Source organism: Salvelinus namaycush, chromosome 18 (genome assembly GCF_016432855.1).
Source record: "Salvelinus namaycush isolate Seneca chromosome 18, SaNama_1.0, whole genome shotgun sequence".
Classification (NCBI taxonomy): Eukaryota; Metazoa; Chordata; class Actinopteri; order Salmoniformes; family Salmonidae; genus Salvelinus; species Salvelinus namaycush.
In genome coordinates this window covers 3,326,932-3,344,086 of record NC_052324.1, presented here as the reverse complement: position 1 = coordinate 3,344,086, position 17,155 = coordinate 3,326,932, and the positions used below count along the sequence as shown (strand labels likewise).

Below are 17,155 nucleotides of genomic sequence, written 5' to 3'. Positions count from 1 at the left end.
ATTCGTGGTGCGCCCAACAGGAGGTGACATAGTTCACGGTGTGACCCACCTCGCCTCCGGGGCTAGCTGATGGCATCGACTCCTCTCAAGCCGGGCAATTCCAGGCAATGTGCTCCCGGGCGCCACACTCAAAACACCTCCTTTGGTCTCCCTCTACCTGGGGTCGTCGGTGGTGGGTCGGCCCTACCCCCGCCGTCTCTCCACGGGTTTGCGGTCCATTGGCCCTGCCAACTGTCGGTTCGGGGTACACCGCGGTGGGGCTGTCCTTCCGTCCCCTCGGACGGGTCGCCGACTCGTCCCGGCTCCCACTCAGCAGTGCCTGAGTGTTCTTATGCGTCTCCACTGCTTCCAGGAGGCCCTCCAAGGTCTGGGGCGTGCATAGACTCGCGGCCCTCTTCATGTCATACGGTAGCGCCTGTAAGAAGCGATCCAGGACCACTTTGTCGAGGACGAAGAGGGTGGATACGTCCGTGAGGAGCCATGCCCTGGTGACGCGCAGTAGGTCGCTCATCTGGGCTCGAGGGGATGCGTTGGGTACGAACCTCCAGTCGTGGAACCGTTGAGCCCGATGGGCCAGGCTGTACCCATAGCGGCTGAGTATCACCCGTTTGAGTCCGTCGTAGTTAGCTGCCTGTTCGTCATTCAGGTCCCAATACGTCTTTTGGACATTCCCAGAGAGGAACGGAGCGAGCAGACTTGCCCACTGCGGCCTTGGCCATCCTTCCCGTAGTGCTGTCCGTTCAAATGTACAGAGGTAGGTTTCAATGTCATCGTCTTCCGTTAGCTTGATCAAAAACTGGTTGGGATGTGATCCAGGAGAAGCTCCTCCTTGCAGCTTCCTGACTTCCTCAACGAGGCGGACGTTTTGTAGTCGCTGTTCCTCCAGCGTTCGTTCCTGAACCGCCTGTTGTGCTTGTTGGGCCCGGACGAACTGAGCTATCAACTCGTCCATGCTGTTACTGTGTAAACGTCAACCTTGTATACTCCATCTGTTACCAGGCCTCGACGAGTCTCCCCGTTTGCAAAAATGTTTTAATATTCGAGCCGAATTGGTAGAATTCTTGTGCGCTTCCTTGAGCGCATCTATGGTTTGCTATTGTTTTCCTTTCCTATTCCCCCTGTTACGAGAGTTTTAGACACCTAGGGTGTTTAGATTCCCTCATTCACAGCTCCAATAAAAGCCCTCTATCAATTACTTTTCAAGACATTGATGCCCACTTCCATAACAATTTATCCACACACACACACACACACGCACATGCACACACGCACACACGCACACGCTCACTCTACAGCCTCACGGCCACCACAGCTGTGCTTTCATGGGTCTAGTAGGGAGCCAAACCCACTCTGGATTTACCCCCTAGGACTTACCCTCTGCAGGTACCAGCCTGCTCAGGCTAACCTTCCGGGACTTACCCTATTCTTTATGGTACTTCCAAGAACCAACCCAATCGGGATTTACCCCCTAGGACTTACCCTCCATGCTCATGCTTACCTTCTGGTGGCTAAACTCTCCTAGGAATGCAATGCATAGTCTAACCTTCTGGTGGCTAACCCTCCTAGGAACACAGTGCCTAGTCTAACCTTCTGGTGGCCCCAACCCCTAGGTCTACCGGTAGTATTTACAGTGGGCCTACTGAATAAACTCAAGCTTTTCAGACCCGTATCCGGTCATTTGTATTCAGCATGTGACTCTTGTCTCCCCAAGATGTCAGCATGAGTAGTAACAGGTGTAGGAACATTGCTTACCTTGTTTTTTATATGCCGGCTCCTGTTCCACTGATTCAGACTCTCCAGTTCGTCTATAAATTGTGGTGAATCCTGTCGACAACGCCAACTGTTTGGTTCTGACAATCAGAGTTAAAACTCAAACGGACAACTAGAAAAAGCTCAAACCAAGTTTATTCACCCACTGGGTCAAACAGCTGAAAAGAAAAATACATGTTTCTACAAGTACATTTATTTACACCCTCTACTGGGCGGAGTCAACTCCTTGCACAGGGGGTATATTATTGTGGCCCTGGCGGCACAAAATCAAAGTCGGACTGCATGGAGATGCGTGGGGACATGGTCATGACGGGTGGCCGTATTGTGGGTGTTTCAGGAATAAGGTGTACATTTGACCTCCATTATCTAGGATATGACAATGGTAAATAAATCTCTCAATTTTTGCTAATTTTTTGTGCGGTCTTGCAGGCCTTCTCATGCAGCTGCAACTGCAAGTGCATTTGTAAATCATGACCCATCTTGAGTTGGGCTCTGGGATGGTGCAATTGTTGAGAAAGTGAGCTTATGGTTGTGTGGGGGTAAGGGCTGAGTGTGTGTGGGTGTATGTGTGTATCCCACAACTGTTGCGAAGGAAGAAGTAAAAGATGTTAGGGACAATAGAGGATGATCCACAGATATATATAATACAAATCGAGGTGAGGGCAATGGAAATGCATATGGCAATTGATCTTCTTCAATTCGGTAAATGGCACTGTATGCTCTTTTCAAAGAATGGATCCCAGTCGGTTCAGGGCTATGGGATACAGGGGGTCGAGGGTGGTCTGCCGGGCATTGGGATGACAAGCCATCTCGAGATGAGGCCTTTTAGCGGGTGGAATAGTAGGGACCAATTGGAGGTTTACTTAGTAGAAATGCAAATATCATGGTACAACTATATAGACACTCAATCATTATGTTACTTTTTAATAGTACGTTTACAAAAATATATTCTGATTAAAAGAATGAAAGGTGTGTCTCATTATGGTAAGTGGTGAAATAAGTATAGCCAGTTACAATTGTAATGGCTTAGCAGATAATAAGAAAAGACGATCAGTATTTACCTGGCTAAAAGAGAAGGATTATAATATCTATTGTTTACAGGAAACCCATTCAACAGTTTTAGATGAAGTTTTGTGGAAAAAGAACTGGGGGGGCAAAATATATTTCTCCCATGGGCAAAGAAATTCAAAAGGGGTGATGGTTTTAATTAACAATAATTTTGATCCAAATGTGCAAATTGTCCAAACAGATCCTCAAGGTAGATGGATTATTTTAAATATGTTATTGGACAATAAACAAATATGGCTTGTTAACCTATACGGTCCGAATAATGATGATCCAAGCTTCTTTGAAAATATATATAAGAATTTATCAACTCTACAAGCAACACTAGACTCTATTATTATAGTGGGAGATTTTAATACGGTCTTAAATACCTCTATAGACCGGAAAGGAAATCACACTACAAACTATCACCCTCAGGCACTTAAGGAAATCATGAATGTCATGGATATATTGGAATTAGTGGATATATGGAGACTTAAATACCCTGATTTAGTGAGATATACATGGCGGAGGCTGAATCAAGCTAGTCGTCTTGACTACTTTCTTATACCATTCTCTCTGGCACCAAAAGTTAAAAAAGTGTTGATAGGGGACAGAATGCGGTCGGATCATCACATAATTGGCATATATATTTCTCTTACAGAATTTCCACGTGGGCGAGGATATTGGAAATTTAATCAAAGTCTACTAGATGATAAATTGTTTAGAACTAGGACAGAAGATTTTATAACTGACTTTTTCAGACATAACATAGGTACAGCAGATCCCCTTATTGTATGGGACACTTTTAAGTGTGCCTTTAGAGGCCATGCAATTCAGTACTCATCTATAAAACAAAGGGAATTTAGATCAAAAGAGTCCATATTAACAAAGGAAATTGAAGGACTAACAGTACAGTTAGATAGCAATAAAAACGGTACCATAGAGGCACAGAATAAGTTAGAGGAAAAACAAAAAGAAATGGAGGAACTTATTCAAGAAAGATCCAGTGTAATATATTATAAAAATAAAGCGAACTGGATGGAATATGGGGAAAAATGCACCAAATTCTTTTTCAATCTTCAATATAGAAATGCTACCAAAAAAAATGTATTAAAACTTGTTACAAATGATGGAGTCACGCATGATTCACCAAATGATATTTTGAAAGAGGAAGTAAAGTACTTTAAGAATATGTTTTCGTTTCAGGCTCCTCCATCTCCACTAACTGAAACTAATTGTATGGATTTTTTTCCTATTAATAATGTAAAATTAACATCTGTACAGAAAGACTCATGTGAAGGCCAAATTACAGAGGAGGAACTGCTTGATGCAATTGGGGCCTTTAAGGATGGGAAAACTCCAGGGCTGGATGGCATACCAGTGGAAGTATACAAAACTTTTTTTGATATACTCAAAGGACCATTATTAGCTTGTTTTAACCACTCCTATATAAATGGTAGATTATCAGACACGCAACAAGAAGGTCTGATATCGTTATTACTGAAACAGGACCCAAGTGGTATATATAAAGATCCAGTCCAATTAAAAAATTGGAGACCTCTTACACTTCAGTGTTGTGATGCAAAAATCCTAGCAAAATGCTTGGCGCATAGAATAAAAAAAGTTTTGTCAGATATTATTCATCCTAATCAGACAGGTTTTTTACATGGACGATACATTGGAGATAATATAAGGCAAGTACTGGAAACAATAGAACACTATGAAATATCGGGGACACCAGGTCTGGTTTTCATAGCTGATTTTGAAAAGGCTTTTGATAAAGTACGACTGGAGTTTATATATAAATGCCTAGAATATTTCAATTTTGGGGAATCTCTTATAAAATGGGTTAAAATTATGTATAGTAACCCTAGGTGTAAAATAGTAAATAATGGCTACATCTCAGAAAGTTTTAAACTATCTAGAGGAGTAAAACAAGGTTGTCCACTATCGGCATATCTATTTATTATTGCCATCGAAATGTTAGCTGTTAAAATTAGATCAAACATTAATATTAATGGATTAGAAATCCGTGGCTTAAAAACTAAGGTGTCATTGTACGCTGATGATTCATGTTTTCTTTTAAAACCACAACTAGAGTCTCTCCACGGCCTCATAGAGGATCTAGATACCTTTGCTATCCTCTCTGGATTAAAACCAAATTATGATAAATGTACCATATTACGTATTGGATCACTAAAAAATACACATTTTATATTGCCATGTAGTTTACCAATTAAATGGTCTGACGGAGATGTGGACATACTCGGTATAAAAATCCCAAAAGAAAGAAATGATCTCACTCCAATAAATTTTTATAGAAAGTTAGCAAAAATAGATAAGATCTTGCTACCATGGAAAGGAAAATACTTGTCTATTTGTGGAAAAATCACCCTGATTAACTCTTTAGTCATATCACAGTTTACCTATTTGCTTATGGTTTTGCCTACACCTAGTGACCTGCTTTTTAAATTATATGAACAAAAAATATTCCATTTTATTTGGAACGGCAAGCCAGATAAAATTAAAAGGGCCTATTTATATAATATATGAATATGAATTCGGAGGGCAGAAATTATTAAATATTAAAGCATTAGACCTCTCACTAAAGGCATCAGTCATACAAAAGTTATACTTAAATCCAAACTGGTTCTCTAGTAAATTGGTACGAATGTCTCATCCTATGTTCAAGAAGGGCCTTTTTCCCTTTATTCAGATTACACCTGCTCACTTTCGGTTGTTTGAAAAGGAAATAATCTCCAAAATATCCTTATTTTTTAAACAAGCCTTAGAAAGTTGGTTGCAATTTCAGTTTAATCCACCTGAAAGGACGGAACAAATAGTACAACAAATATTGTGGTTAAATTCAAATATAGTAATTGATAAAAAAACTGTATTTATCGAAGAAATGTTTAAAAAAGGTATAATTTTTGTGAATGATATCATAAATAGGACTGGTGGAGTTATGTCACACATGCAGCTAACACAGACATATGGAAATGTCTGCTCTACCCAAAAAAAGCGTGTCTGAGCAAGGAAGCCTACAAACCAGACTCAGTTACACCAGCTCTGTCAGGAGGAATAGGCCAAAATTCACCCAACTTATTGTGGGAAGCTTGTGGAAGGCTACCCGAAACGTTTGACCCAAGTGAAACAATTTAAAGGCAATGCTACCAAATACTAATTGAGTGTACGTAAACTTCTGACCCACTGGGAATGTGATGAAAGAAATAAAAGTTAAAATAAATAATTCTCTCTACTATTATTCTGACATATCACATTCTTAAAATGAAGTGGTGATCCTAACTGACCTAAGACAGTGAATTTTTACTAGGATCAAATGTCAGGAATTGTGAAAAACTGAGTTTAAATGTATTTGGCTAAGGTGTATGTCAACTCCCGACTTCAATTGTATGTAAATAAGGTATCTGTTTTTTATTTTTATAAATTTGCAAACATTCTAAAAACCTGTTTCGCTTTGTCATTAAGGGGTATTGTGTGTAGATTGAAAACAAATAATGTAATACATTTTTAAATAAGGCTGTAACGTAACAAAATGTGGAAATAGGGAAGGGGTCTGAATATTTTCCGAATGCACTGAACGTGTTCGTGAGAGTCATATTAGTGTGTTGCCCAAACTGTTTGGATGCTCCAGGCAAAAGTTGGCAGATCGGATGTACCGGCTTTAGACGAATCCCAAGACGCTTGGGGATCGTAGAGCAAAACGGAGAACAATATTGTGTTCGTGAGAGTTATTATGACCCCTCTTTCCATAGAGGGGTCATAATAGTTTGTAGGCCAAACCGTGCTGAAGCTACAGACAATTTTGTGAAGTCTCACGGTCTGACAAATGCTATAGCTCTGTCACCTGCTAAAAACAGATATCTCTGTCTTAAACTGATGGATTTTTTTTAACTAGGCAAGTTAGTTAAGAACAAATTCTTATTTACAATGACAGCCAAGGAACAATGGATTAACTGCCTTGTTCAGGGGCAGAATGACATATTTATACCTTGTCAGCTCGGGGATTTGATTTACCAACCTTTCGGTTACTGGCCCAACGCTCTAACTACTAGGCTACCTGCCACGCTGTATTATGCTTATTAGTTTTCCGCGGGGCGCGGACATCGACCTTAGGGGGTTTTGAAAGGAGAAACATACGTTTACGCAAGATTGAACACATAAAAAGAAAATACACACCAAACTAACAGGACAACATTTGTGCAATGCGTAATAGATAGTGCTGGGGCTAATTTGAAAGCAGATAACTATTTTAAACATGAAGTTAGAAGAAAACCCAAACCAATTTATGTGTGTGAAATCATCAGACATGTGATAAAACATGTCTAGCAGATATCTCAAAGTTGCATTTTGCCACAGATCTATAAAGATGGGTGCTCTAAAACTGAACTAGGGTCTTGATGTTCTCTTGACAGTGCTAGGGATCAGCCCTCTTTTCACTCTGTGAAAATGTTTGTTACATTTCTGTCTGTTTCCCCTGCTTCACCAAACGATGGGCTCAGCTCCTCAGCAGACCTCCGATCATGCACCTTTCAATCCTAAATCTGATTCTAAGAATGTATATATCTACATAATGTCAGACACACAAGGAGCTGAGCCTTGGAGCATAATGTCTCCTCATTATGGTGGAAGGGGCCACTCACCATCTTTAGCCCCAGATGGAACGCACCATAGTAGCTCATTAGTACTTTCAGGTGAAAGAAATGGTGGGAAAACAACAACAACAACAAGATCATCAAATACTTCACCAACTCTCCGACTCTATCTTAAATCCCCAATATTTTCAATATTTACAGAATTATATTTTGAGAATTGTATTACATTATTGAACTTCAACATCATAACATGCATGTGGATGGTGCCGGAGTGGAAGGCTGCCGTTTTATTGGCTCTTAACCAACCGTGCTATTTTGTTTGTTTTTTCGCATTGTTTGTAACTTAATTTGTATATAATGTTGCTGCTAAAGTCTCTTATGACCGAAAATAACTTCTGGACATCAGAGCAGTGATAACTCACCTTGAATTGGACAAATAAAACTGTAATTAAAAACTGTAATATCTTGTGTTTCACCGCGTCGTACCTGAACGACGACATGGATAACATACAGCTGGCGGGTTATACACTAGAACAGCAGCCTCTGGTAAGACAATGCGTGGCGGTCTATGTATATTTGTAAACAACAGCTGGTGCACGATATCTAAGGAAGTCTCGAGGTTTTGCTCGCCTGAGGTATAGTATCTCATGATAAGCTGTAGACCACACTATCTACCAAGAGAGTTTTCATCTGTACTTTTTGTAGCTGTCTACATACCACCATAGACCAATGCTGGCACTAAGACCGCACTCAATTAACTGTATACCGCCATAAGCAAATAGCAAAACGCTCATCCAGAGGCGGTGCTCCTAGTACCCGGGGACTTTAATGCAGGGAAACTTACATCAGTTTTACCAAATCGCTATCAGCATGTTAAATGTGCAACCAGAGGGAAAAAAACTCTACACCACCTTTACTCCACACACAGATACGCGTAAAAATCTCTCCCTCGCCCTCCATTTGGCAAATCTGACCATAATTATAGCCTCCTGATTCCTGCTTACAAGCAAAAATTTTAACAGGAAGCGCCAGTGACTCGGTCAGTAAAAAAATGGTCAGATGAAGCAGATGCTAAACTACAGGACTGTTTTGCTAGCACAGACTGGAATATGTTCCGGGATTCTTCTGATGGCATTGAGGAGTACACCACATCAGTCATTGGCGTCATCAATAAGTGCATCGATGACGTCGTCCCAACAGTGACTGTATGTACATATCCTAACCAGAAGCCATGGATTACAGGCAACATCTACATTGAGTTAAAGGGTAGAGCTGCCACTTTCAAGGAGTGGGACTCTAACCCAGAAGCGTATAAGAAATCCCGCTATGCCATCTGACGAGCCACCAAACAGGCAAAGTATCAATACAGGACTAAGAACGAATCGTACTACACCGGCTCCGACCCTCGTCGGATGTGGCAGGGCTTGCAAACTATTAAAGACAAAGGGATCAAATTATTATTTGGTAACATTGCCTTTAAATTGCTTAACTTGGGTCAAACGTTTCGGGAAGCCTTCCACAAGCTTCCCACAATAAGTTGGGTGAATTTTGGCCCATTCCTCCTTACAGAGTTGGTGTAACTGAGTCAGGTTTGTAGGCCTCCTTGCTCGCACACACTTTTTCAGTTCGGCCCACAAATCTTCTATAGGATTGAGGTCAGGGCTTTGTGATGGCCACTCCAATACCTTGACTTTGTTGTCCTTAAGCCATTTTGCCACAACTTTGGAAGTATGCTTGGGGTCAATGTCCATTTGGAAGACCCATTTGCAACCAAGCTTTAACTTCCCGACTGATGTCTTGAGATGTTGTTTCAATATATCTACATAATTTTCCTGCCTCATGATGCCATCTATTTTGTGAAGTGCACCAGTACCTCCTGCAGCAAAGCACCCCCACAACGTGATGCTGCCACCCCCGTACGTTACGGTTGGGATGGTGTTCTTCGGCTTGCAAGCCTCCCCCTTGTTCCTCCAAACATAACAATGGTCATTATGGCCAAACAGTTCTATTTTTGTTTCATCAGACCAGAGGACATTTCTCCAAAAAGTACAATATTTGTCCCCATGTGCAGTTGCAAACCGTAGTCTGGCTTTTTTATGGCGGTTTTGGAGCAGTGGCTCCTTCCTTGTTGAGCGGCCTTTCAGGTTATGTCGATATAGGACTCGTTTTACTGTGGATATAGATACTTTTGAACCAGTTTCCTCCAGCATCTTCACCAGGTCCTTTGCTGTTGTTCTGGGATTGATTTGCACTTTTTGCACCAAAGTACGTTCATCTCTAGGAGACAGATGGCGTCTCCTTCCTGAGCGGTATGACGGCTGTGTGGTCCCATGGTGTTTATACTTGCGTACTATTGTTTGTACAGATGAACGTTGTACCTTCAGGTGTTTGGAAATTGCTCCCAAGGATGAACCAGACTTGTGGAGGTCTACAATTGTTTTCTGAGGTCTTGGCTGATTTCTTTTGATTTCCCCATTATGTCAAGCAAAGAGGCACTGGGTTTGAAGGTAGGCCTTGAAATACATCCACAGGTACACCTCCAATTGAATCAAATGGTGTCAATTAGCCTATCAGAAGTTTCTAAAGCCATAACATCATTTTCTGGAATTTTCCAAGCTGTTTACAGGCACAGTCAACTTAGTGTATGTAAACTTCTGACCCACTGGAATTGTGTTGCATAGTCATCTAAGACACTGCATCTCAGTGCAAGAGGCGTCGCTGCAGTACCTGGATCAAATCCAGGCTGCATTTAATCAGGCGGTGTTTGGGAGTCCCATAGGGCGGCGCACAATTGGCCCAGCGTTGTACGGGTGTCATTGTAAATTAGAATTTGTTCATAACTGATTTGCCTAGTTAAATAAAGTTTTTTTTTTTTAAAGTCTAATAAATTGCCTACCCATGTCCTGAATGCTGTAACCTATTCACAGTTTATTCACATTAGTTTGTATACTTGGAAATAAAACAATAGCCAACGACAACAAGAGTATATAGCCGAGTCTCAATTCAAGGGCTGTAGATGCTGGATGTGTAGCCTCACCTCAAACCGCCGTGCAATTGTAATGTCTCCAAAATTGCCAGAGGGCGCAGTTCCTGATCGGGACACAAAACCCTTTACGGCTTTGTTGGATTGGTAAACATGTTTTAACGCGAAATTATAGAGAATGCATTGTCGGATGGGAGGCTATTTGAGGAGCGCTCGGGGCATCTATCTAATTTCTCACTGAGTTGAAGCATAGGTTGGGCTCCATTATAAAGCCAACCTCTCCACTAAAACACGGCCCAATTTGGAGTGTGATTTTATCATGCAGGAAGGATGGATGGTAAAAATAAATTTTTTATGACATCTTTGGTACGCTGAGATTATTATTTGTTTTGTGTCTGCAAGATGGAGCCGCAAATGATTTCCTGCTTCGTTTTCTTGGTTTTTGCGTTTTCAGAAAACGTCGGATGTATTAGAGGAAGGGTTGGACCTAAAGTGACCGAAAAGGTTAGTAGAGCATCGTGCTATCATGTTATTTTATGCGACGTCGGAGAATACACAAACACAGGCTTGCCTCACGGGGGGAATTCGATGGAAGCCTTCAAAGAACAGCTGCATTGTTGAATACATAGCACGAGAACATACATGTTCATAACAGGTATAGCGCAATAACAGCACACTGTATTTATCCTATTCTTACGTTAAACGGCTTGGTAGCCTACACATATCGACATAGGAGCCTCGGGAGCTAGGAATAGTTCACCGGAGATTAAACTCAACATAGCTTTTTTTTATACAAGTAGGCTGGCTACTGCCAAATGGGCGCAAGACATTGAAAGGAAGGAGTCGGACTATAAAAGCCAAGCTATTCCACATAATATGCTACACTCATTCCCCATTGCACCATTTAGGAAAATATCCGTTTATAAATGCAGCTTGTAGGCCTATGTTTATGGGATATCTCAGCCATTCAAATGTGTATAATAAGTATTTACAATCCATAAATGTGTAAATATAAAGTGGGCCTATTTAGGTAAACGTCAAAGGTTCAGATTGTTCTACTCTCAGTGACTTTAAGCCTGTGCAACTAGATGAGACATTTTCTCCAGTTCACCAATATATCATAGGACTCAAATATGATCACTTCTGTTTTACATTTCTCAAAAAACTCTACTCTATAAACTTTACTGTATAACTCTACAGTCTACAGTATATGAATACATAATTGAAGCTAGTATGTTTTGTGTTTGTCTCCCTATCCCAGGTGTTCTTTGACATCACTGTGGCAGGTCATGAAGTTGGCCGGATCGTGATTGGCCTGTTTGGAGATGTTGTTCCCCTGACTGTGAATAACTTTGTGGCTCTTGCCACAGGGGAGGTAAGCCTACTGTATGCTGTCTGTGAAATCTGTTATTGTTGTGTGATTAAACAACACAAAGGAAAGCATCTGAATACCAATATTCATCCATAGATCATAGGTCTTAAGAGTTGACATGATGTTGCTTTGGCAGAGTAGACTGAACATGCCGTCTTCATCTCAAATGGCACCCTATTCCCTAAATTGTGTACTTTTTTTTACCAGGGCCCATAGGGGCTCTTGTCAAAAGTAGTCCACTAAGTTGGGAATATGGTGCCATTTACAGTATTTGATTCTAACACACGGTTGCTAGCTAATAGATCACCAGCATCCTGGAGGGAAATGGATAAGCGATACTCATTTGAATTTCCAAAATCGTTGTTTTTGCAGAAAGGATATGGCTACAAAGGAAGTACGTTTCACCGGGTGATCAAGGACTTCATGATCCAAGGAGGTGACTTCACAGCTGGAGATGGAAATGGAGGTAAGAAAGATTTAAGTATGATCACGTAGAGTTTGACCTGTCTTAGACATTTGATCTCATGTTGAATGTTGGGAATAGTAACAATTATAATAATTCATTTAATTTGTAAAGCGTTTTTCTCATAGGGCATCAACAAAGCAGAAAAGGTGGTTATGTACACTCCCTTAAAGTTCTCAGTGGGCCCGTCCTAGAGGGAACCCTATTCCCTGTAGAGTGCACTACTTTTGACATGAGCTCATAGTCTCCAGTCCCAGTGTCTCCATCTGTCACCACACAGTCCCTAAATGCTGTTTACTCATTTGCTGGCACAGGTAGAAGCATTTACGGGAACCAATTTGCTGATGAGAACTTCAAGCTGAAGCACATGGGAGCAGGTTGGGTCAGCATGGCCAACGCGGGCCCAGACACCAATGGCTCTCAGTTCTTCATCACTGCGTCCAGGGCTCCTTGGCTGGACGGGAAGCACGTGGTGTTTGGGAAGATCCTGGAGGGCATGGTAAGTGAAGGCACACTACTGAAGGCTCACAATTTGCTGTTAGAGTTTGAATTGTATTGTGGCCACAGACATTGCAAAATCATCTGTCACTCACACATACACTCACACTCACACAGACACACACACACACACACACACACACAGGTGATACATAGTTGTCCAATTCAACACTAATACATATTCTAATCTTATTTTTTCAGTCTGTGGTTCACACCATCGAGCTCCAAGACACAAATGACCGGAACCTGCCCTACACAGAGTGTGTCATTGTCAACAGTGGGAAGATAGAAGTCAAAGAGCCATTTATTGTGGATGTGGAGGGTTGGTAGGGTTATCACTATGCGTGTTACTGTATTCAGAGAAATATTATGCAGTTGTTTATGGCTCTCTGATGTGTACACTAACTTTTAACAAAATGAATACAGTCATTATGAGAAGATGTCATTTACAATTTATATCTTAAAACCGTTGTAATTTAGTTTGTTAACCTACACTCATTAACTGCCAAAATTATCAGTATGTCATTTGCACTATCCACTCAGCACTTTGTCATGCTAAGCTGAAATAACTTTTAGTTTTTTACAATGTTGAAAGACTACACAAAGTATACAATACTTTACTTATTTTCACATATCAAATGTAATCACAGCAGCTGTATGTTGTGAAATGTGTTTGAATATGTTAATGAGGTTCCCTTTGTGAGTATGTTTTATTATTTATGAGAAATTAAATTGTGGGGATTAATCTGGACGATGTAGTAGCAAGCTGCAAAGTTAATAATATTTCAAAAACTATTGCACAATTGCATAGAAAATTGCTAGTGATTACATCAGGGCAATTCCACGCTAACCGAATTACACTTTGATTCAGATGTTTCACTTTAAAATGTATGCCAAACAAAAACATAGATTTCCAAGTTTAACAAACCATATAACTCCATGCACAATGAGTACTTTGAACAATTTACACTTACATTTACTTAAAGAACTGTGCAGATGCAAAGTTTGGTAATAGAATTACGGTAAAATCTCCATCAGTTTCTTATGCAACCACGTTTTCCAATAATTAAGATTCAAATATGTATGCAGAAAGAATGGGGTGTCAGTTATGACATGACACCTTCAGTTTGAAATAATTTATTTTGGTTATTGAACTACAGTAGGTGAAGTGGATTTACATCTGGTAACGGAATTACGGTAATGGAATTGCATCATGGATCCCTGATCTGTACTAAACAGAAATGCATAACGAAGGATATGAATATCATTCTCATCATGGTGATGTATCCTGAATAGGTACACATAGGTAGAAATATGCAATATCCTTGTTTTGCATATTAGAGTTTTTTTCTACACACTGGCTATTATTGTAATGAGCATTTGGTTGGTATGGACCAGAGTACAGTACAGTATAGCACAGTAGAGTAGATATGTTCAGCACTCTTCAACATTATTGTGTTTTGATGTACTTTTTCTGGTAGATGTTGTCCAAGACCAATTTTCCATCTGTTTGACCAGAAATCAAAGTCCAACATTTTTGGATGGATTTTTTTGGGGATATATATGTATGTATGTAACCGATGTGAAATGGCTATCTAGTTAGCGGTGGTGCGCGTTTCAATCGGTGACGTCACTCGCTCGGAGACGTGAAGTAGTCGTTCCCCTTGCTCTGCAAGGGCCGCGGCTTTTGTGGCGCGATGGGTAACGATGCTTCGTGGGTGTCAGTTGTCTATGTGTGCAGAGGGTCCCTGGTTCGAGCCCGGGTCGGGGCGAGGAACGGACAAAATCATGTTATGCCATGATTTCTCAAGAATATAGACTCTTAGCTTTGATTTGACACCCAATTTGACATGCTCCTATGAAGTTCACATGTTGGTGCTCATGGATCCTTTTAGATGGAAATGCCCTTTGTCATATGGGAATAACATTCTTTTAAAATTTTCATCCATAGATTAGATGTTTTAAAAACCTAGCAATTCATCAATCTTATCATAAACAGTAGCTCGCCTTTCAGAGATATCCACAAGCATATCATATACAGTTGAACTCGGAAGTTTACATACACTTAGGTTGGAGTCATTAAAACTCGTTTTTCAACCACTCACTTATAGCTTGTCAATGAAAGATGACATTAAAAATAAAAGTTATTTTGTGTGTGCTTGGTCTTGTGTATTCTGAACTATGTAACTCCTATCTTCTGATCATTTCCTCATAATGTTCTTTCCTCATAATGTATTCTTTCCAAATAGACCCAGTTTTGGCATGTCAGAATCATGTAATTACACATGAATAGCAGTTACCTTTGGATATGTCTATTTAGACGGAATTCTAAATTTACATCTAAGAGGTTTTAATGTTCGCCTTGGGGGAGGAACGGGGGCCAGAGCATAAAGCACCGCCCAATACAAGTTGTAGTCTTTCAGAGACTGGAAAAAATGCCTGCTTGTATATTTATCAATGAATCCGCCAATAGGAACACCTCTGAAATACGTCCAATGGATCTATCGAACAAGGACAACCATATCAACACCCACAAAAACGTATAGTGCGATCAGTATAAAAAAGAGCCTTCGTGAAATGCCGCGAAGCAGGACTACATTCATTTTTGGATCACTGACCTGCCTTCCTCCTGGGCAATTACATATCACTGTCCTAGAAATGCCTCAGAAATTATGAAAACAAGCCCAGATTCCCCCAGGGGGAAATTCCCCTTTAAGAACAATTGGGAGGGTCGTGTTAATTTAGTCTCTCTAATGAGTCATGTAGAGGAAATAGGCTCTGCAAATGATGATACATGTAAGGCCTGGGTGTCGGAGTGTGAAGGAAAAAGCGCAGGAGCAGCAATTGCAAAACAAATGCTCTTTAATGAAACACGGACAAACTAGGCCACCCTACTAACACACTGGGTGTACACTAATAAACTACCCCAGACACGTGGGGAATGAATAATGTCCAGAAACATGAAGCACAAAACCAACACCAACTTACATACAAACAATCCCGCACAAAGAAACGTGTATGCCGGCTGATTAAATAAGCCCAACTAATTAACCCTCATACAAAACAGGTGCGCCCAATAAACACATAGGGAGGGGGAGAAAAGGATCAGTGGCAGCTAATAGGCCGGTGACGACGACCGCCGAACGCCACCCGAACGGGAAGGAGAGCCTGCCTCGGTCGAAGTCGTGACAATACAAGGAAGAGTAGCTGCTGCCTTGGCATCCATGAGTGGAGGCTCCTCAGAGGAAGGGGAGGACCATCCTCCTCAGTGAAATTTCATGAAAATAGTGAAACATTTAAAAGGTTATCCTTTTTACATAAAACTATATTAAATATATTCATATGTCACCAAATAATTGATTAAATAAAAATGTTTTGCAGTGAAGGTGTCACGAACGTCGTTGTAAGGATTATCGGACCAAAGTGCAGCGTGGTATGGGTTCAACATTTTATTTAGTGAACCGGCAACAAAAAAATATATAAAGCACAAACGAAACGTGACGCTAGAGGTGCAACATGCACTCACTCCAAACAAGATCCCACAAAACACAGTGGGGAAATGGCTGCCTAAATATTATCTCCAATCAGAGACAACGATAAACAGCTGCCTCTGATTGGGAACCATACCAGGCCAACATAGACATACAATAACCTAGATAACCCACCCTAGTCACACCCCGACCTAACCAACATAGAGATTAAAAGGCTCTCTATGGTCAGGGCGTGACAGAAGGTCTACAATGAAGGTCTACAGTAACTTCAACAGCACGGTTTGGGGTAGCACCGTGGTGCAGCTCCTCCTCTGGCTACATTGACTTTAATTCAAAACCTAAGAGGCTCATAGAACTCACCCCCTTCCATAGACATACATGGTAATTATGACCACTTCCGGAGGACGTCCTCCAACCAATCAAACTTTTGCAGTATGAATTGACATGTTGTCCATCCAATCATATAATTAGGTTCAGGAATGAACCTATTGAGTTGTATTGTGATTGTGCCACAGAACATTATGGGGGTTTTATGTGTTGAGTAGCTTGGTGACATTGTTGGTTAGAGATTAAGAGTGAAAAGTGATACTTGAGCATTGTTTAGATATTATTCAACTCTAATTATTTTTTTCAAATTACAGGAAACTGAGGCATATTATAAATTGTTGTCTTGGTTTTAGAACTTTATTTTTGTGTCCAGTAAGTGCAATTTATTTAAATTTGCCTTGCTAACTTCAGTAGCTAGCTAGCTACTGTACCAGCGTGAGTGTGCAGTTTTCTGTGCCAGAATGGTAGAATGGCCAACGCTGCTGAAAATGTTGTGGAATTTTTGTTGAAGAACCCCTTTCATTCTCTGGGGTACACGGAAAAGGTATGAATTAAAAGCGAGCGTCGACCTCTGCCTGAGATCAGTTT

At 40.8% G+C, this 17,155-nt stretch overlaps 1 protein-coding gene across 1 annotated transcript; it reads left to right on the top strand.

Annotated features, from left to right (window-relative positions):
- Positions 1 to 10,746: 10,746 nt before the first annotated feature.
- LOC120063502 (peptidyl-prolyl cis-trans isomerase C-like) lies at positions 10,747 to 13,099 on the top strand. The gene is made up of 6 exons (XM_039013880.1): positions 10,747 to 10,753; positions 10,871 to 10,920; positions 11,678 to 11,791; positions 12,161 to 12,254; positions 12,566 to 12,750; positions 12,951 to 13,099. Exons 1-6 carry the CDS (start codon positions 10,747 to 10,749, stop codon positions 13,077 to 13,079), a joined length of 579 nt encoding a protein of 192 aa, XP_038869808.1. The 3' UTR covers positions 13,080 to 13,099.
- The last annotated feature ends 4,056 nt before the right edge of the window (positions 13,100 to 17,155 follow it).